The sequence below is a fragment of the Bombus vosnesenskii genome, unplaced genomic scaffold, assembly GCF_011952255.1.
Source record: "Bombus vosnesenskii isolate JDL3184/JDL3185 unplaced genomic scaffold, Bvos_JDL3184-5_v1.1 scf7180000013263, whole genome shotgun sequence".
Lineage (NCBI taxonomy): Eukaryota > Metazoa > Arthropoda > Insecta > Hymenoptera > Apidae > Bombus > Bombus vosnesenskii.
This window is the reverse complement of record NW_022882923.1, coordinates 2,362,304-2,385,091: the sequence shown is the minus strand read 5'-3', so window position 1 is coordinate 2,385,091 and position 22,788 is coordinate 2,362,304. Positions and strand designations below refer to the sequence as shown.

At 34.0% G+C, this 22,788-nt stretch overlaps 1 protein-coding gene across 2 annotated transcripts in view; it reads left to right on the top strand.

The window, feature by feature from the left end:
- LOC117231367 overlaps positions 1 to 22,788 on the top strand; it is a 205,144-nt gene that overhangs the window by 84,519 nt on the left and 97,837 nt on the right. For both annotated transcript variants that reach the window (XM_033489759.1, XM_033489767.1), the window contains exon 2: positions 18,871 to 19,079. In XM_033489759.1, the coding sequence (XP_033345650.1) occupies positions 18,871 to 19,079 (209 nt within the window). The remainder of the gene's footprint in view (positions 1 to 18,870; positions 19,080 to 22,788) is intronic.

Here is a 22,788-nt window from a genome sequence, read left to right as displayed (position 1 = left end):
GGCACGGAGCGTAATATAGAAGCGCCACTCTCAAGTCAACGATTGCAACTTTGAAGTGGAATAAAGGGAGGAACGTCACCCGACCGCAAGTTCGCTCAACCAGTTTCTGCTTTTAAACTACTCGAAACTATTGTATTTTCTTATGACCAACGAACTAGAAGACAGTCTCTTCGTCGCTTCGTTCCCTTTTTCTTCTATATCGAGGGAATGTCTCTCTTGTTTTCCAGCGGCATCTTCCTTTCTTTGTAACGGAGCCACTTGAATAACTCGATAAACGTTGATCTTGGCAAAAATCCTATCGAGATTAGATTTGTAGAATTCGAAAAAAGAAAAAAAAAGGAACTTACATCGTGACAATCTAAACCGCGGAACTTTTGCTTTGTCAGATACGCGTTGATGTAACTTGGAATTGAAGTTTGCTGTATAGGTAGGATGAGGAAGTTCGATATGGTTTCTTTGAAGTGGTCAAAGTAAATTAGTTTACTGGTTTAATTTCGATTTGGTTATTTGTAGGGTAAATTGCAAATTATGCAAACATAAATGAGTTGAGGTTTGATAAGACAATTTACTCTTGGACAATATTTCGGCGAATCGGATTGCACTTGATAGAATTTAATACTAATTTATATCCAATATTGAAAGAAAAATAAATAAATAATCGATGTCATTGATAATTTGTTTTAATGTTTATTATAAATCTTCATATTTTGTTCGATGTCGGATATTTCTTTGATTTAAGCACTCTTTTCGATCCAAACCAACTTCTCTCTGTCCTTATAACATAGAATCTCTCGTGCGTTTTATAAAGGGTTAATTTACAATGCAAGTACACATGACCGTTATGATAGCTATTATTATTATCGGCTGTTTATAAATTGCGTTACGATAATGTGTTACGATCACTATAATGTCGTTACTTCGCTCTACGTTCGGAAATATATTCTCACGTTCTTTTGCAGTTTTCCAAGTTTGTTGCTTTACGAGTTATTGTACATTGATTTTACACAGGCCACAAATATCGTATCTATTTCCTATGCGGATCAAGCTGTTCCCATATGCGTGACGCATATCTACGTTTCGCTTCGCACACTTAGATTCTATAAACATTGATTAGCATACGCGTTACTGGTTGGCGCAGTCGTTGCATAATTCAAAGGAAACTGCTTAATGTGGTGATCATGATGCCGATATCTTCGGAGAGATTTCTGGGACAGACTCAGATGTTCCGGAAAAGAAGAGTATCGATTTCTGTCAGATTTCCGTAAACCTGTGTCACTGTATTGGGAGCTTCCACTCTTAAATTTACATGTTGACATAATTTTAATTAATAGAGATAATTAGAAGAAAATTTTTAGATAAAAACAAGTTCCACTGATTTTCTTGGACAAAAGAATTGGCAAACAAAATGTGCATTTTAACAACATCAAAAATACTTCTAATCTTTCATTGTTATAATTGTATAAATCTATTGTATTAATATCATAATGTTCCTAAAGATATTTCAATGAATCTGCATATATCTTCTTAGTATTCCAATATATATTAAGATAATATATTATTATTGAATAAGTAATTTTATATAAATGTAATTTCTCTGTAATCGTTCATAATATTAAATGATATTAAATTTTTGCACTGTATGTGTTACTCAGCTTCGACCTATCGATATTTCTCCTACTTTCAATTTCAATTTATACATACGTGTGTATATTTACACTTTTTGAATTTACCAAAAACAAGCTTTGTCCAATCTGGACTAACTTTCGCGTTCAAGTGGGTTCAAGTATTTTATTAAAGACATCAGCCTTATGATACAGGCAGTCGCGTAAACGCGACGTATGTGTGAGTCATTGGATACAAATTTTCTTACCACAAATTATTTCTGTCTACATACATACATATATATATACATTCTGCAATAGCATATCTTACACTTATGCAACCGAGCTTCGCTGCATTAAAAGGTACCGATGCTTAAGGGTTTCATTTACGAGGTCGCTCCGATTTCTTCCACTGTACCAGAAGCAGTTGGCAACATTAGACGGCGGTTTACTTCAACGACGAAGAATCCACCGGGCTGGCATTTTTCCTCCACTTCCGACCTTTCCCGTTTGTCCCCTTAATTGAGTTTTTTTCAAAGAGCTGTATATCAAGACGCGTGCTGTCTACGTATCTGCAGTACAAGCAGCGGAAACTAGAGAGTAACGAGAGTGCTGCAAAGAAACGGGCCGCTAGTAAATTATCGCGCTTCTAATCTCAAGTATATTTCGTTGCAGAGGTGGCAACCTTGCCGACGAAACATTTCTCGAGTTTACTGGTGGTAGAAGAAGTGAGTCGCTTGCCAGCAAGGATCTCGTGAATTGCGTGGCTTCTTCTTTTTTATTTTTTATTTTTTTTTTATCGGCGCTTGACAGACGAAATAAATGTAACGAGGTGGTGAGTTTAAGTAACCTTCCTCTGGACGATGCCACCGGATGCTTACGCGACGTCGTTGAAAAAGATTTTATGGTACTCCCATCGCCGTGTATTCGTATTTATTCGTTTTGTTACGGCACTCCGCGTTCTATCCATTAAGGACCAAAATTTGCACCCACGTAACGTTTCATTTACGTCTTCTCTCGTTATTAAATAATTGAGGTTATCGAAATTTGGCACCTTAAGGTTGTAGCTATAAAAGAGAAACCCAAGGATTTGCTTAATAAAAGAAAATCTTCTAGAATTCGAACGCTTATAAACACCTATTATAACGAGTCATGAATATATCATATATATTGTGTGAGACGTTTTGACATTTCATTAACGCTGTAATGAGATACGACTGTCGTGATTACATTAATCAAATGGAATCCAGATTTTTATGTGTACTTGACAGCAAGCACGAACATTCTCTTTCTATGAATATTATAAAGGATAATTTAACATCTATTGTTCAAACTTGTAACTTTATCTCGAGCTGTCATTTATTCATATTTATTTTCGAATAGAAATACAAGTCCCAGATTGATTAATTACACGTTCCTGTACTCGAAACTCTATCGCTCATGAACAATTTATCGACCGTTTGTTAATGTATCTAGTTAATCCCTGTCGAATCACCTGTAATATATAACTTCGTCCAGATATGATCGCGTCGATTCCGCGCAAATAGCCAGTTATGGATGCGTACAATCGTTAAACATGGAAACAGCCAGTATCCAAATGTCGGAGTTCTCGTGTAATCTTAATAATTCATCGATTTCGACGGTAAACGGTGTCAGAGCGCGAAATCGTTCATCATGTTTTCACGGTTTACGTCCGAATTTTTTTCCTTTTTCTTTTTTTTTTTTTTTTTTGGTCCTTGTACACGTAAAAAGAATCAACTTGAAGCAGAACGAATTTAAATGGTCGCTAATTTTATTGTTCCTACAACATCATGATTCGTGTAATTTAAATCGAAGCTAATTAACTGGCTGGGAAAGTCTCGTGAGACGCGTACTAACCTCGTTCGTACTAATAGGATTTTGGAAGGTTGGATTTATATTAGAGTATTATAAGTCGATATGGGAATTAGAAGTTTATACCTGTTATTCATACACTTATGGATACTACATTGTTCAATCCCATCAATCGCTTACCGTGTTTGTAAAGCGTTAGATAATATTGAGCGAGAAATTAACATTTCATATTTTAAAGCATTTTCCTTAGAAGTTCTTGATGAGTACACCTGCATTAGTCTCATTAAGATCTTCCATTAATTACCTTGCTCTACGCGTTTCACGTTACACAAACTTAATTTTTGCGCGTTGAAGTACACGTATAAAGGTTAAGTGTCGAGGAAAGAAGACGTAGTTGAGCCAAAACCTTGGAAGTTTCGATAAGACTCCCGATGGGGCTGAAAGTTTGGCCAAACTGACATAATAAGTTTTGATTAAGTATCACGAAGGAGTTCCCTGTTCATCAACAAAAGGGCTGTCTCTTGCCAATGGATCTCTATGTCAACGTTGGCGATGTTCCTTTACTAACATCGACGCACGGTTCATCAACGTTCTTCTAAGAGGTTTCTTGTCGATTCGCAATGTTTTCGAAGAACGCCTACGAAGGGTCAAAATGACGATTCAAGTATGCTGAAAGAACGATGGTATATCGCGCGGAACGAGAAATTATTTGTATGTTACGCCCGAGGCATATAAATGGCCCATTTTGTAAAGAGAGGAGAAGACTCGTGTCTGCATTTTTGTAATATAAGCTGGAATATTTTCCACATCATTTTTTATCGATGGGACAATATATCTGGATAGATTACTTTTTTTATTACTTATCTCTGTCATAAGTTTTGTCACAAATACTTAGGTATACGGGATGATAAAATTCAGAGTTCTTTCTAATGTCTTCTGTTGATTAAACGACAGAAAGTTATCAGTGAAGTCGGTCTCTTAGAAGTATAAGACGATAAAAAGGGCAAAATTACACAGTCTCCAATGATCGATGTATTTCATCAACAACAACGTAATTTTTTCTGCAATATCCCTCTTAATTTCATTAAATTACTTATAAATACATTAGTCAAAGTTATAAATACATTATACATCACTGTACACTATATACGTCATGAATTTACGAAATTAAATTCAAGGATTTATAAAATTAAGAATGTTAAAATTGAAAATGTAGAAGTATGTGACAAAGTGGGTATATAACGACTGTTTTCATAAAATTAAATTTGGCATAAAAATAGGCATAAAAATAAAAATTTGTAGATACCAAATTTCATGATCAAAATACATTTTATTAATATCTGTCAATTTTTGTGGTTCTGAATTTTAACTCTGAGATTTTTTTATTTTTTTGCTTGATTAGACGATATGTGGGAAACTCTGACAGTTTCTTCTTTCAATCAATTTTTTCTAACGGTAAAATATAAGAAATGAAATTATATATTATTTTCTTAAGTTTATTTTAAGGGAAAGGGAAACGTAGCTTTTATTGTTCCTAGGACTTGAAAATTATACAGTCCTTTCATCCCAGTTCTTCATTGTACGTAGCTCAAGTCAACATTTTCGTCAGAACTTAGATGATCTCGAGTTTCTTCCTGCTATTTAATAGCAATCGATGTATCCTAAATTCACAAAGTTCATTCAACCTGAAACTATTCCGAAAGTTAAGGCTTCTCGAGTTTCCAAGTTGAAAATAGGAAGAACATCTCCGTCTTTGTGACAGATTTGTACAACGAATATGCAAATTTCGGAAGAAATACCAAAACAGATCTCTTGACTTCTGTTTTTCCCTACTTTCCCTTAAGGAAAGGAAAGTACTTGGAATATACAACAGATCAATTTTCAAGATATCTGATTTCTGCTTTAAAGTTCAGTGAAACTGAAATTTCCGAAAATTTGCATTTTTCAGTGGAGCTACTATATCGAAGTTTCTTAAATTCAGTTTTCGAAATTGTAGATTTTGAGCGGTTTTTAAAAGTCTTTCGTTTTGTAGAGTAACTTTTCCCATATAAATTATTACAGCTAAGTGGAAATTGTGTACTTGGAAATAAAAACTTATTTTTATTGTAACAAACATAAAAAATGATCTCTTTTGTACGTACAGAAATTTGTATGGTTATTGTATTGTAAGTTGGGAAAACATTGCTTAATACATATTCTCGGCACGTCTTTGATATTACAAAGCACGAATTTTAGTTTTCATATTTCCCCCCTTCGCTGGCGCAGTTTCCATTACGCGTTCCTTTGCAAAGCCTGAAGAAAAGCACCGTAAATGAATTTTCAATCTCAAAGTCATTTTAAAATCGTTAAACGAGTCCTCGAAAGAATGCTCGCGTTTAGCTTGAGCTCTTCTGTACAACTTCGAAGTAAAAACAAAGCAACAAAGTCAACGATAAAATAATTATACTTCTCCAACAATGTAGTTTCTTTTATTATTTCCATGCAATTAATTTCTTCCATTTTCTTCATCTCGTCCGAATTGTCCTTTCCGAAGCGTTCTTTTCCAAGATGTATAAAATCTTCAACTAACAAATCATCTTTTTAGACCTTCTTCAAGAAAGTATGCGTTTAATCGAAATAATTTCTATAAATCAATGAATTTTTTTAAAATTAGAATGGTTCATATGAGACTCGTGATGTATTCATAAAAAGTATCCACAAGCGTTCGAATACTGTCACAATCCATTCTTTATCCTGTCGGATAGAAATTCTTTATGTTCTATTTGTAATTATGGTTACAAGTTGCCACAATGAAGATCTTCATAGCGTAACGGTGCACGATCAGTGATTTTTCTTTCTCGTAAATCACGAAAACTTATCGAGTTCCGCGCGCGAACCAGCCCGCCACCATTGTCATCGTGTTTCACCACGGTAGTTATTCTGATTGTTAATTAGTTGCTTCATCGACGAAAGACTGAACGGAGAGTGACTCTATCGAGCACACTCGCTAATGAAAACTCGCTGTCGCGAATGTTTTCGCCGACAATAGACGACCTCGTCGCTTTGAAAATAATTTTTCCACCAGACTATAACCTGCAGCCTGAACTCCAGAAACTTTCAGCGAAGTTGAAAGTTGGCCAGGTTTTTCCGAAAGAATCGAGGAAAATAGCGCGAACGCTCTTCCACATGCAAATGTGAAAATGTGCGGCGAAATGAAACGAGAATGAGAAGGGAAATTGCGACGCTCTCTGTTCCGACTAATCTGATGCCATAAGTAATCTTACGAGTAACATTAACTTCTCTTGGATATACGTACCGGCTTCTTTACGCCGCCGCGAAATCAGTTTCAGCCATGGAGGCTGCGAGTTCTATCGCGTTGCTATATTACAAGATCCTGGAAATAAGATAGCAAGAATACTTCGCAAAGTTTAATATTAATGCACGATTATACCTTGATATAATCGTCGATTCACTGCATGATTCCTACGTACAAGAGACAATTTTGTACGAACGTTTGCAGCGAATGAAATGGAGTATATTTGCAGATATGCGGGAATGGAATAGGTATGTATGTGGAGTAGATTGGTTTAGAAGAGCAGTCTTGGACTATAACATTTTGGACTGAATTGAAATTAATTGTTAGTCTACATGCAGTGGTTGGCTTAATTTGATCTGAAGTGGAAGTGGAATATTTTTGATTAAATTTTGCTCTAAACATTAACTTGAAATATTTATCACTTTATTTATTATTATAATTGTTTAGTTTCCTACTAGTTCCAGTGTAACTTATGTTAGCCATAGACAGGGTTTATTTTAAATATGGAGAAGATTAAAACGTATTGCGATATATGTTGATTTTTAATCAGATTCATGTTAGACGAAAAAAAATAGATTAAACGACAATATTTCCTATTCTACATTTTTTTAAATGAACACTACTTTTTATAGTATAAGTATTTCAATACGCGAAGTGTCTTAATTAAAATGAAATATTCTATATATGACAATTATCTATATATATATATATATATATATATATATATATACGTTAAAATGATGGATTCCTTTTAAAGAACACAAAGAACAGAATGTCCAATGAACCTAACACTCACTCACTTACATGTATATTTCAATCGAATCCAGTTTACAATTTCACCACACAACCTCACGTATCCGAATCGTGTCGTACGAATTCCCCTATCGCGATTCTTCTACGTACCATCATTCTGGTCGGATGCTCGAACGTGCGGAAACAAACGTCTACGACGTATGCTCTTTATCAAGGTGACAGAAACAGCGTCCGGAACCAGGAGTCTCTCAATGAAACATTCCTTTCCTTAGCTCGACGAAGGCCACTTAAATGCAAAAAAGGAGCACAAAGAGCATAACTATCTCTCAGCTGCGGTATGCACATATGTCTCCAGACCAGCGGAATTCAAGTTTAATGAACGTTAACGATGCAGCGGCTATAGTGAAAAATGTGTAGGGTTCCCGCATCCCGCTCAGTTTCTTTTTCCCTTTCGATCCGGTAACACGGTATCGCTTTATTGCTTTTCGAGAATGCGGAACACGTACTGCAAAGGGGATAATATCGTTGCTCGCAAAACGAGTGCCAATTGAATCTGAACCACTGATAAGTGACGATAGCGGCCTGTTTCCTCGTCCTTTGCGAGCCATTAACGTCGATGCGGCAACGCGCGGTCTGTTAACGCCCGTTTAAAATTGACCATGCGAAAAATTAGGACATTCTTCTTTCAGGTATATCCTCTCAAAGTAAGCGTACAACCGTGCTATTGGATATTGTTGAAACACGGTGCTCTTTTAGCACGTGGAATGTTTGCAATTTTTCGACCATGATAAAGTTACATGGATCGTGGTGTTGATTTTATGCGATTTAAAAGTCTGTAGATTTTATATACTGTACGTGTACGATGAGGTAGAAATAGTGGATAGTTTCTATGTATATGGTGGGATATAATAAAAACACGAACAAACCTGCGATGCGTTACAATTCATAGAGGAAACAAAATTAATCAATCAGCTTATAAGTATGCAAATAATCATATGTAACTACATAGAAAAGATATATATATATACGTTTATGTTCTCTATCAATTTTTGAAAAGCTGTAACCGAATGATTCAGTGGAGTAATGTATTTGGAATTTCTAATTTGCCTCGTAACCACAAAAAAGATTTCATATAAATCGTGTGTATCGAATATTGAACTGAATTAGATAGTCCTTCTGTGTTCTGTAAGGCAAAAAATAAATCGTTTTAACGTATTTAGACGGCGAGAATTATTGTCCGTGCCGCTTTTTTCTCACTGTACATTTTATATCGAGTCATTGGCGAAGTAATGAGTTTTTCGGTTTTCGTGTAATTACGCTATTTTCCGGAATTTTAGATGTCCGAACGAGCAGTCGACCGTCACTACATTTTCATTTGCCTATCCATGTGTTGCTCTCATATACACACTTGTTTCCAGTTCGTTTTATCTCGTATTTTTTTCCTATTTTTAACCGCTCCCTTTCACACTCGTTTTTCTGTTTTTTATTTTAATGTACTTTTTCGGTCTATTTTCAACGTCGATATCAATAAGAGAGCCCTGTTCACTTGTAGATAAAATCTCAATGTAAATTTACTCTTCAACTTCGTCTATATATCAAAACGGTATCGTGGAAACGCTGTTCCTTTTATATTAAATATCTCTGTTATAATAAAAGAAACGTTTAAATGTGTTTTCAGGAGCTTTTAGAACGTTGAAAACATTTAAACATAACATTTCTTTAATGAAACGAGAAAATAAGGAAGAAATTTGAACTTTGTAATCTTTTTTGCATTCTAATTCTCTGTTTGAAGTTCTCATTTAGCATATTTTTTTCTTAAGTCATCGGCAGCATAGTAGTTAAAAAGAAACGGAAGCTAGAGCGATATATATCTTAAAAAGAAACTTTTCTTTATACTTTTTTCTGTGCTTTTAAAATGGTATAAGTTTAAACCGTAGAAAAGCTTTTCAGTTGCGAGTAATTAGAAGATAGTATTGCATGTTTTCTCGTTAGAAAGAAACGCAATGTAAAACTGTTTTACCATTAATAACATCAAAACTAGTTTAGGAACGTATTATGTACGCTATTTTTTGGTTTTAGACGTAAATAACGTAGTTTTAACGTAGTTGAATCTAAAGAATGGATAAATAAGATATAAAATTTTCAATGAAGTAATGTACTAGAATTAAATTGAATTCTGTAAAATAGAATATAGGAAATAGTTTCGTCTTTCAGATGGATTATTTATTTTCTAAAATTAATAAATGGAATAGCTATCTTGCGCGTATATGATTTTTTTCGTCCTACCATCTACACGATTCTGTTTCAGAAGTTCCATCGTACTGATGCTTTTTGTTCATCTCTGTAATCCTATCAGGTTCAGAAGATCGTACTGCGCTTTAATCTCACTGTCACTGCAGTCCGTTTTAAAGATCATGGCATTCTTCTGAAGAAAATATAAAATAAATTCCCGGTACTGGTAGACTTTCTAAAATGTTGATCGTCGTTTCACTATTCTGTCTCGTATATTTAGATATGACCGTAAATGACTTAAATGTTTATTGTAAAATAGTAAACTTTTTAGTATCTTTTATTCTCATTTAAACATAGATTTCACGATATAATATTGCATATTGTGATTACAATGTTTAAGCAAATAATTAATGGACAATACCTGTTCTTCATTTAAATCATTCATATACATTAATGCACGTAAATGTGTATATTACTTAATCATCAATTTTCTGATATGTACTACATATTAAATCAAGATTTAAATGTACAAGAAATTTATATATCTTTTAGCATTTATAACGAACATATACGACTATCATTTCAGTATGTATTCGATTAGTTATGCACAAGCGCAAAGGAACACCTCTACAAGATACTTCGAGAAATTTAATCCCTGACACAGGAAAAATCCAAACCGATCCAATCTGTTTGCATTCAATGTGGTACGAAGAGATTTTCTTATAATATCGAGCTCTCTAAATACGAATGTAAATCCTACATCGAATCCTCTCGATGAGAACTGTCAGCCGCTAAGGAACCCCTTGTCTTAGAACCCCTTTATCCTTTATCACCTTGCATTATCGGTTAAGAGCAATTGTAAATACTACCAGTCTTTTTTTTTTATTGAAACTGAGCTTCGGAAGCGATATTTTTACAAAAACCGTGCGTAATTATGCAATCTTATATTTTTATTGACACAACTGAAGAAATGGAATCTAAAATGAAAGCTCATTTTACATATTAATTATTATAACAGCAGACTGCAATTATTTAAGATATTAAGGGAGATTTAAAAGTACAAATATACACTATTATATATGAGAATGCGGGCATAATACACTACGGTCTAGCTTGAGTTTCAGTTTTAATTTTAGCCAAAGAAATGTGAATACAAGCATTTGTAATATATATATTAGGTACATCACTTTAGATATTTTGTACATATATTTTTGTATATTTCAAAACATTTGGTATATTCTTTCATAAATACACAATCCTTCACAGTTCACACATTACGTATAAAATAAGCTAATAATACACGTATCATATAATACGCCATTCATAGGCCAAAGTGGTTAAACACTCGTAATATAATTTCATCAATTTCTTCTACTTTCTGTTCTGTGAAGTTAGCCGATTTAACAAATAGCTAGCTCGTTTCTTCTTACGTATTACGCTTCTATTCGTAACGCGATCAACGCAACACAACCGAAGGTTCAAACTTTCCCCATCCAATCTGACACTTGCGCAGGGTACTAAAACTCTACTACGTGTACAAAAGTTTTCTTTCGAAACAATATGATACATCTTGCCGTATAAAAAACTGTCGTCTGTTTTGTTGGCGATTATGGAATCGTCGGGTGGAGTCGGCGAGTTCCTCAGCGCGGAAACGTGTACACGTGAAAAATCGCGATGGCGTCGCGGCACGGCCATTGTTGGCCCCTTTCGATCGAACCGCCAAACTTCCCGTAATAACTCAAGGAATTCGTTAACTTGTCCCTTGTGCGCCAGTGTTTGTGACATACACGAAAAACCGTGCTTTTTCAACATGTGCTAGCCAATATGGGGCCACGATGCTAAATCTGTTTGTTACTTCCGCTTGATTCACTGCGACTAGCGTCGCGCCAGTCTCAAAGTCGAAAGTTCAGTCCTGTGGAACGACAATAAGCCGCTCGTATAGTATCGAATTCCTCTGGGCATGATCGAATCTTCCACTCGTACTTCCGCTTTCTGTCCGTGGACCGGCAGATAGAGAAGATTTTTTTGCGAAATTGCAGCTAGAAAAACCGACGTTCATCGTGCTCAGCGTTGCGCTTGTTTTGTGCTTTGGTTGAAGCGTACTAATACGCTTGATACATCCCTGCGATCGAAAATGGCTGGCAGAAAGAAGATTATCTTTTCATCTTTTTGCCGAGAAGTAAAATCTATAATTTATGGACGGATTGTTAGTGAATTTCTGTTAGTTTTTCTTGTCTTCTGTATGATTTTGTATTTCCGGAAGAATAAGCAGTAAAAAGTATAAATAGACTAGCTATTCGTATAAATATTTTAGCGTCTGGAAACGATGTTAGTTAGGTAGGTTGATAATTAATAATTGTTTACACGATTTTAAGATACCTCTCTATAATGTTATAAATACGGGCTAAGAAATAGCAGAAAAATTAATCAAATGTAAATTCTAATTAGCGAATTCTAACTTGTAGACATTTTAAGTTTAAGAAAGTTGTGAGAGGTTAATGTCCTTCCTAATAGAGTGATTTAAAATTTACAAATGCAGATAAGGAATTTTAACTTCGGTGAAAGAATGTTTTATTCTCTAAATGCAATAATGTAATGTATCGTAATAATTTACTTTCCACATTTTATATAATTTTGCATTTGCGCACATTTTTGTATTTGCCATAAACGCATAAATATACGCAGTGTAATAATCACTATAACTAAACAATATCGACACATCGCCTATATGAGAGCCCGGTTCGATTGAAACATTTTATTATTCATTATTCATATTAACATTTTGATATTAATATCATACGTATATATAGAATTAATTCTACTAATATCACCCTCGATTGCTATTAATATCATAGGTAAAAGCTGAATATTCGTAAACATACAATTTTATCCCATAAAATTCAATCAAATATCGATTTCTATCACTTTGAATGGCACCATAGAACTTCTCTAATCCAAATATGGACGAAATGACCGTTTAATCGAAATTCAAAGTCTCTTAACTTTTCGACAGAAACACCACGCCACATGAATATTTCCATGATCGACATTGTTTTATTCGAAAGAGACGAGATGTTTCCAGGGTTCGACATAAAGAAACGAACGTTTTCAACGTATTACAACCTAATAAAACGTGGCTCGTGGCGTGGCGTATACGCGCGTTTATTTACGGCATCAGGTGCACGCAGACTTGTAAAATATATCGCGGAGGAAGAAAACCAGGCAATATTCTTCTCTGCTGTTTCCGCGGAAGGAATTTTGCAATTCTGATTATAGTTTGGAGCTTGGTGTGCCGTTTAATTTGCGTAAACCATGTTCGCGGTTGTATCGTCGTTGTAAACCGACGCTCGAGCACACCAGCGTGAACATCCTGTGATAAAAAAAGAAAGGAATGAAAGCTGTAATTGATCGATTTGTTTCATGGCAGGGCTTTCGGATTGGATGAAAATGTCAGAAATGAACTGTGGGCCCAGTCGACGTAAAATTTATCGCGCATGAAACGTCGAATAGCCATTCTGCACGCTGAAAATTTAGATAAGACTGGAAATTGCGTGATTTTAATTATCTCAGTTAAAAGCAGTCAGCTTCCATAAACCCATCCGACCGGATGGAAGAATACAGCCCCGCTATTGGCGTCCAACCCGGATTTTTAAATGTGAAATAGAATGAAAACACATGATAAATATTTATCTAGTAGAAAATAATTGCGCATTCCCATTCTATGAAACGATTGTGGACTGTAAAGACGAAATAGATATGTTTGATATAGTTGATTGATATTTAAAATAAGAAAAATTAAAGCAATTGATGTCATGTGCGAAAAGTATGGCTTATAAGTTCGTATCGGCGACTAAGGTATAATAGGTGCATTTATATTGGGATTTACTTTCAAAGTAATTTGAATTCGATAGACCTTCTAACGATTTATAAAGAGCTGTCACACACCAAGGATTAATAAATTACGTAGAATAGCCTGTAAATTGTAGTATCGTTGTATAAAATATAATTCTTCATTATAATTTTTCAGGCAAGATTTTATTTTTTTAAGACAATCAAAAGATATATGACAAAGGTCCATAAAGTTATTACTTACAAATTAATGTAGAATTGGGGTAGTTTTAAAAAGGAATCTCTATTTAAAAAAATCATATTCTTTCTATTTCGTTATTGACAGTATTTAATACTAATATTCGTATATAATTCGTTGAAAAACAAATCCTTTCGGTAAGCGTGCGATTTTATGATAGTTATGTTAAACAGCATTAACTTAGCGAATAAAAATTGTTTACAATGCTGTAGAGAGGTAAAAAAGAAGATGCAGAGGCAAAGCTAACTGGATTCTGCAATTCTGATAGCGGTCTTTCGCGGTCAGGAATTGAAGCTTAGTTTGCTTAGTGCGCGTTCGCAGGTGCACTGTTCGCTGGAAATATCAGAATGAAATGGTAAATACAAGTCTTTGTCCGTTAGAGAAACACTGGAACTTCGACAAAGAGAGAGGTAACCGTGTTTGCGGCAACTGCTATTAACGAATGTGAATCCTACGACTGAATTTGTTTAACTATTCTCGAATTCAGAAGAGAAAAATAGTCTCTAATAGCTTGTTCGTTTACGATACACTACTATCGCAAAACTGATTGAGAAAAATGTTTTTGTTGTATTAGAAAATTAATTTTGTTATATATGAAAGACTCTGTGTTTTTAATTTTATATTCCATATGTGAACAAATCGTCTTTTCTCTCCATTTTAGTTCAATAAATTGTTGAAATTGTTAAGAAGATTTACTATACTCTTATATCTAATAGTTACATGTGTGAAAGTATCAGATATTTCTGACACTTTTATGTGATATAAGCTTTCAAACCAGACACGCCTACAAATCACATCGCAGTAACTGTCTGACTAAACAGTTTAAATCTCCTTTGAAGAACCTGATCCTTTTACTTGTACGATATGTGACTAAAGATCGAACAAATTTTTTCAACAACTTCAAGAACTATCGTACTAATTGCATTTTATTGAATGTCACTGTACGTATTGCTAGTTGTCATGTTTTATTAAAACCAGAATAGTAAATGATAAAAATTAAGAATACTCAAATCACTAAAATTATATTTTAGGACTGTAAACGCGCTAAGAGTGATAATATATCTGAATTTAACATAATTTGTAGTAAATTTTGAAGCTAAAAACACAGAATTTTATTTACATTCCAAAAAAAGTAATTTCTATAAGTTCAAGTGATACAATATTCTTATAGAAATTACAAACTTATTTTACCGAAATTTGCAAGAATCGTACTGTGTACATATATATGCGTACCTATCGATATCTCAAATTGTGGTCTGCAAATAGATTCGGTTTCCAAGCTATCTTTTTGTGCATCGAATAAGCCAACAAAAAAAGAAAAAAAAAAGAAACCAGGAGAAAGCAAACGAAGATTGAGAACATCGCAATCCTCAAAAGCAGTCTCCAGAAACTTTCAACATACGCCATGTAGGTACCTGTCTACATTTCCTAGAATTCCTTTCAGTTTGAAATGAAAGGAGGAAATGCTCCTCCAACTTCGCAGCTTTTGGCTTTTGTGCGCAAGGAATTTTCATTTATTTTCCCTATACTTGCTGCGGCAAATGTCGCTAGACACTAACGTCGATGAAACTGCGTGAACGTTAAGCGTTGAATAATTTCTAAAAGATGTTACTTTATATCTGTTTCTCCCGTCCCTATGAAATACGTTTCGGAATCTGTACATTTTTTTTCACAATAGAACTTAATGGAAGTTTCTGAATCTAATAAAATGTTAAATGATAAGCATTAGTATCGATGAAATCTCGATAAAAGAAATCTCGAAAATCTAGGAAATTGATCGTCATTTGGAATAAAATTTTAATTCATCAGAAATTGCATTTCATATATGCTTGTGCATGAAATATGTAGAAATTTCCAAGCGATATGCTACTTCTGTAATAGTAATTACGAATTTATAATTGAGCGGTGTGCCTTATTCTGCTCTCGTAGGATGTATATTTTCTCTTTTAAAAGATTTTTTCAGAAAAACTGTAATTGGTGCCTATAAGAGCATAGAGTATAAAGGAAAACCACGTTCTCTTAATTTTTATATTTTTCTTTGCTTATATTTACATAATAATTCGAATCAGAATTACCTGGAATGAAATGGCAATCTATGGTTCTCATATTATTATTATACACACATCTAGCCTTTTAATCTTAAATATCACAGAATATAACACAGGATTATTTCTATCTCAATTCATATACAATCACAATATAATTAACAAATAATATAAAGTGACTGAAACATTTAATTTTCTACATTATTTTTCTGTCCTGGAAGCGTGCGTACACGAAGTAAATTTTAATTACATACTCTCTCATTGGTATGTGTGATATGAGAAGAAACAGTCGAATCTGATGAAAAATATTTCTTCAAAAACGTAGAATACTATAACTGTGTACCTACTTAGTGTTCGTTGATCACTCTCAACAAATTAAATATTATAAAAGAAAGAAAAGAAGAAGGTGAAATATTTGTTAATGCTGTATGAATAATATCTAAATTTAATCTGCCAATTTAACCGCCACGTCATTTTATTCGTAACAATACGTGATCTCGCATAAGAGAATTTCGATCGTGAAAAAATTAAAACGAATCTGCCATAAAAAGCTGATTCTCTGGTTCATAATTCCACTTTTTAGTTTGATCATTCACGAAATACACTTTTCATACCTCTAAAGTTGTCGAAATCTCTATAACACCAGGCGCGTTAGTATTTATTTGTTGACGTGTAATCGAGTGACACAAAATCGATGAAATATTTTGCGGCACGATTGCAGCAGTGCGCAGTTTACATTATATATCACATATTGAGGCAACCATGAGTACTGGGAATGCATTTTACAAAACATTTTCGAATTACACTTGATAGCCCGTAGACGATAAAACTTGTATTTTTGCGTTAACTTTTACAACAGTCGTATACTAGGATAGCGATACAAATTGTTTCTACAAGAGTTAACATTCCGTTCTATAAAATCACAAAAAGTAAGCAAATCTAACCAGAAAATTAATAACGACGTGGGTAACAAATATAGATAATTTAAAAACTCATGAAAATGTATTCTTCGTGTCGAATTCGGTGTTGGGAGCTCGTAATAAAAAACAGTAGGAGAGTGGACTAAAGTTTATTTTAGTTACGTTAGAAAACTTTTATTCTACGTCGAGAAAGAAATTTCAACTTTTATAGTGTTTCATTCTAGTCACGTGATCAACAGAGAAGAGCATCGAGTTTTCCATTTGGAACTTTTTGTAAAAAGAAGCTTTTTCGATTTCCTACCAACCATAAATTATTGCTGAGTGAATGTAACTTGAGACTGGTAGTTGGCTAAAAGACAATTCTGTGTGATTGACGTGATAAAAATATTCTATACTATTTTACTATTTTACTAGTAGAAAGTTTCGTTGTTGTGGCTATATGAATTCTAGCTTACGTAAAGTATGGCACACAGGCACGTATCTCCAAAACTTTATATTAAGCCCATGATGGAATTGGTATATATAGTCAGTATAGTATAAAATTCAATGTGTCATGACACTGCTACATTATTAAAAGAAACATAAAACGATTTTTGGAAGTAAGAAGCTGTACAAAATGTTCTATAAAACTACCAGACTAATTCGTATGAAAAATCACTAATTCATAATTTTTCACAGATTCAAGGTAGTGTACATCTAGCAATTTTAACGATGGTCCATAAAATATATTTTTTTCTTTGCACTATATATTTTTGCATATACCTTTTGTCTAATAACCGTTCTTCAATCATTCGCAAAGCAAACGTAAGCACGAGGCAACAACATGCACCAGTTAATCCCTGAGGTAGGTCGCGCCAGTGTCCCCTTTCCGTGGCGAAAGCACACAGAGCTTGATTTCCGTGGAAAACATAATGCGGCCAGCTAAAATATCAGTTGGATGTTTTTCACGTTTCCTGAGGGGTAAAACCAGCCCACAGAGTTTCGTCCCTATTCGCGAGGGCTCGAGCGACGTCTACCTACTTCCGTGTAGCCGGCAGCTAGCACGTAATAAGAGGTCTCATCCTGCAGAGACATCAAGAAGCAAGCAAAAGCTCGATTCTGTTTTAATATGAATGACGTATACAGTTCAATTCCTCGGGGCTTTAATAGGTCGAATCGTCGATAATCCAAGTGAACGGAACGTCAGCGAAAAAATACAGAAAAGGGAGAGATATATATGTGTTTGAGAAAGAGAAGAAGCCTGGTGAAAGAGATGATGAGGGGGAGAAAGGAAGTGGTACATTGGCTCACGAAACTATTGGACACTTAATATGGGAAATTTTTATATGCATGTCTTACATGTTATGTAAAACTTGTTGAAATTTTGTTAACATTCTAACGAAACATTTCTTGTGATTATATATATGTATATATATATTAATTAAATTTGAAAACAGTTTGAAAATGTATATAGAAATGGCAGGATATTTACTATAAACGTACTCATATTTTTAGTAAAAATGTAGTATAGAGCAAGAGTAACCACTTTCAGCACATAATAATTAATAAAGATGGATGCTCTAAATATTGCGGTTCATTAATATATTGGATAAATGACTATTTAAAAACTTCTCTGTTCTCTAGGAAATATATAGCTATATATAATTATATATAAATATATAGTTTCAAACTTTGTTACTCGAGTCTCATAACAGCGCTAATGAAATTTTAAAATGTTTCGTATATCGAACATAATATATTATAAATTATAACATAAGACGCGTTCATAAGTGTTCGGATACATTCGTGAGCTTGTGTACGTTGATCGTAAGAGTGCGTAGCTCAAGTGGTGGGGTGGATGACAGGAAAAACGTGAAGAAAAATTGTATGCTTCTGTCTGAATGTGTTTGTATGTACATATGTATAGTATGTTGATGTAGATGTGTACGGTTGAGATAGAGGAAGACAGAATGCGTTAGGCGGAGGAAGCGAGAGGAATTGTCATTCGGTGGAATTGCAATTTCTCGCTGACGCGTGCTGTGCAACCTCCGGCGCGAGGAGTAAAAGCGGACTAATGATGCACACTAGACTTAATGCTCCGTTCCTGTTCTCATTTCCCACAAAGGTGCGAGCTGCCTGCGGGATGTCAGCCTAGAAGTAGTTCCGGAGGTAGTGCAACGTGGTCAGAAGGTGATTCTGCGCTGCCATTACGATCTCGAGGAGGCTCCTCTTTACTCCCTCAAGTGGTACCGTGGCAGGCACGAGTTCTACCGTTACACACCAAGCGAGGAACCGGCTACCAAAGTCTTCAACATTACCGGAATTTACGTTGACGTAAGTGTCAATACACTTTTCTTTCTCTTCCTCCTCTGCCTTTTACGTGTAAGCGCGTATCATACCGTGGAAGTAGGGTATTTCCTCGAGAGCAATTCATGGACAGAGATAATAGAATCTGGATTAGTTAAAACTATAGCGTGTTTTAATATTTGGTTTTGCTAAGAATACTTAGTATATGTTTACCATTATATAAAAATATTTATATTTTTATAAATAAAAAGTATTTCGGACCTTTTATAACAATTATATTTGTTGTCGATAAGAAAATTCTGTACATATTTATTATTCTATGAAGAAATTTATTGATAGTACACATATCAATTCCGCAATTTGAATAGCGTTATGATGTAATATTATATCGTGGTAGAATTTCAGAATTTATTTCGTTGTTTAAAAGAATAATAAACATGATGGTCTATGTGAACAAATTTTTTTAATTAATCAACTTTAGCAAATTTAGTAGCATTTCAAGTCATTTATGCAATTTATTTATGAACTTACTTCTTTGATTACTCTTTTCCTTAAAAATTATGATTTCTATTGTATTGGACAGCTTTATATTCTTTCACAATATCGCTTTGATCGTGAAGTGAGAACAATCGTGTGCAATAATTTGAATCAATTAACCATTTAACTGCTGGTAAAAGTATCGGTTGCAGATGTTTAAGAGAATAAAGCCAAACAATTAAAAGATTAATGCACCTATTCAACTACTATGCATGATACATGTAAAAGATCATTAAATAATTAGATTATTAATATTTATGAATTTCTATCACTATTATAGAGTAACTCTAAACATCTGTGAAGAGTTTGGTATTGAATGAAATGAATAAATAGAATATTAATATGCAAATACAGTTATTACTGTAACCATGGAATGAGAATTTCACGTGTAAAAGTATTAGGAACGTGTAGAAGTCCAGATTAAACAATTTAATAATGTACGATGGGTTTTTAATGAAATTGAAGTATTACTTCCTACCAGAAACGTTTATCTAGTTTGAATATTTCATCCACCTCCTAAACTTTCGGTTCAATTTTATAACTCGAAAACTAAAAGTTTCCTCTGCGTTTCGCGATAGAATGAATTTCTTACATAGCCTGTCCTGATGAAATTTGGATATATTTATTCGAGGAAATTACAATATTAGAAAATGAAACACGCAGAAAAATTAAGGCAAAGACGTTGAAGGTTTAAAAAGAATATTTTACTGGAAATTTGAATTTTTACTATCACACGAAATATATATTGACATTTTTATTTTGATCAAACTTTGTAGCACACGATATGTTTCGTTAAATACTTCCTTCAAGCGTGGGAAAGTCAACACCCGTAATGGATGGTTCATGTAGGAGTTTACAAATATGTAAAATTTCAAGAAAATCATTTATAGATAATTTCGTAGCATAGATTATTTCTCTATTAAGGTAGTAACAAACTAAAAAAAGACTAACGCGATTCGAAATACCTAAAAACATAGTACACAAAGATTTACGCTGAACTAAAAACACCAGACAACACAATCCTTATTGTCCAAATAAACGAAGTAAAAGCAAATTAACGAATTTTCGATAAAACTTATCGCAAGGGACACTCGACGCGAAAGGATTTGACTAAAATAAGCGAATCAGCGTGGAAAGCAATGCATTGTTTGCGATGCAATTTGGAAAGGCGACATCCGTGCCTGCATCAATCGTCGGAACAACAAACAACGATGAATGTCAAGTAGAATTAGCATTCCGGATGGCCAGGGACGATCCAAATATGCGGTTTTATCACATGATGCCGGGCGACGCTCGTTAACAGCATCCTTGACCGCTGTAATCTCCGTAAAACAGGTCGCTTTTATCATCGTTCGAACATTTTCGCGCGAATCTCCACGCGTTTCCGTGTCGCATAGGTTTCCAGAAGAACCGCTATGTGTATACGCGTTTACGCAATTGAAAACAAGCTCGTCTAGCCTAGGTTGTTGTCGGTCCCATGTTTTGCCCATTGAACGAACAATCAATTGAATTTAGACCATTATTTTGTATTTTTCTATGTACAATAATAGTAACTTATTATTCTTAGTAAATTTATGATTTGAGCTTTTCGAAAGTCGTACTAATCAACTCCACTATTTTCATTACACAGGAATATCCGATTAATATTCAATTCTCAAGAAACAAGTGATTTTCTTTCTTAAGTTCATTGATCGCAGGAGGACGATATAAATAATAGTAAACTTTGAGATAGACTTAAAAAAACGAACGAAAGTAGATCACTAAATTTCTCGAATATTTGTGTTTTGAATATATTGAATAGAAACATTTTACGGATATGTTATGTTATAGTGAATCGTAATGAAATTCGACTATTGCTTATAATAATGTAGGTGATCAATGACAGTTTGTGTGTGTGTGTGACATAAGCCGCTCATTTGTCAACTCGGTTAGCTCCATAAAATAATATACCGACAAAATTGATGCAATTATAAAGACATAGTGTCAATGAAGTATCCTAGACTTGAGTATTATTCTAATATTATACTCAAGTATTATATTGGCAGTAAAATTTCAAAAAGTGGAGTTAAACATTTTGGTTTATAAACGGTTCGTATTATAGCTAAAAGAATGAATCCTAACACGAAGCCCAGGGAGTATAGAAGCACCACTTTTTCGTTTATCGTTATAACGCGTCTGTATCTATCCTTAGTTGCCCGCTGGCCGACAGTAATGTGCAATGGTTGCGTCACGTGTCAGTAAAAGCTCGTCGACACCGAACGAAAAACATTGTTCAATGCGAAAGAAATATCGTTAGGTTGTATCGTTCGATACACTCTACCATGAAATATCGTTCATTTTAACGGTATCATCGAATTTTCACCTTGTTATACACTGTGTCGTTGCAACGAATGGTTTTGTTTTCTCGTTTTTTCTTCTTTTTTTTTTGTAGGTGGATAACCATTTTTCTCTTTTGCAAAGGTCCGAGCGTTGATATAACAAGCGATGTGTGGTCTATTGTTTTTGTATATTTGTTTGTTCGAGTACTTTCTTTTTTATAGAGCCACATAGTGGATCCGTATGGTTCTGGAAAAATTGTTTTTTACACGTTTTAAATGTATCGTGACTGCGACTGGAAGAGAAGTTTTGTCAGTGAATGCTCATTTCGTGTTACTGGCTGCATCGTGCGCTGAGATAGCTTTATAGAAGATTTGTTTCAATATTTGTAGAAAGGAAGGATTACTTTTTGAGAATGATGTGACTGTAAGCCGTAAGGTATTATGTTACTGGCAATAACCTATTACATCGTTTTGTGTATCACATTGTTGGTTTTCATAAAAGAGTGACAGAACTAGGAAATCAGTTGGAAGTAAAATATTATTTAACGATGAAAACATTTTTTTCTTTAACAATTTAGTCAATAACTAGAACTATGATAAACTTAATGAAATAACAGAAACATACAAATATACAGGGGCATATATGTAAATATCATTTTGTCATAGTATGGAACACTAGTTTTTAGTATAAGTAGAAATCACGATAGAAATCTGGACAGTAAAGACGTGATATTAATAATATACATATTGTTTTAGAAAAATAAAGATATATAATTACATGCATAAAAAATTGTATTTGTACTGTAAGTATACTATAACCATATTTTAATAGAAAAAGTAAACAATTAATTACAAATTTTCGTAACTATGACAAAGTATAA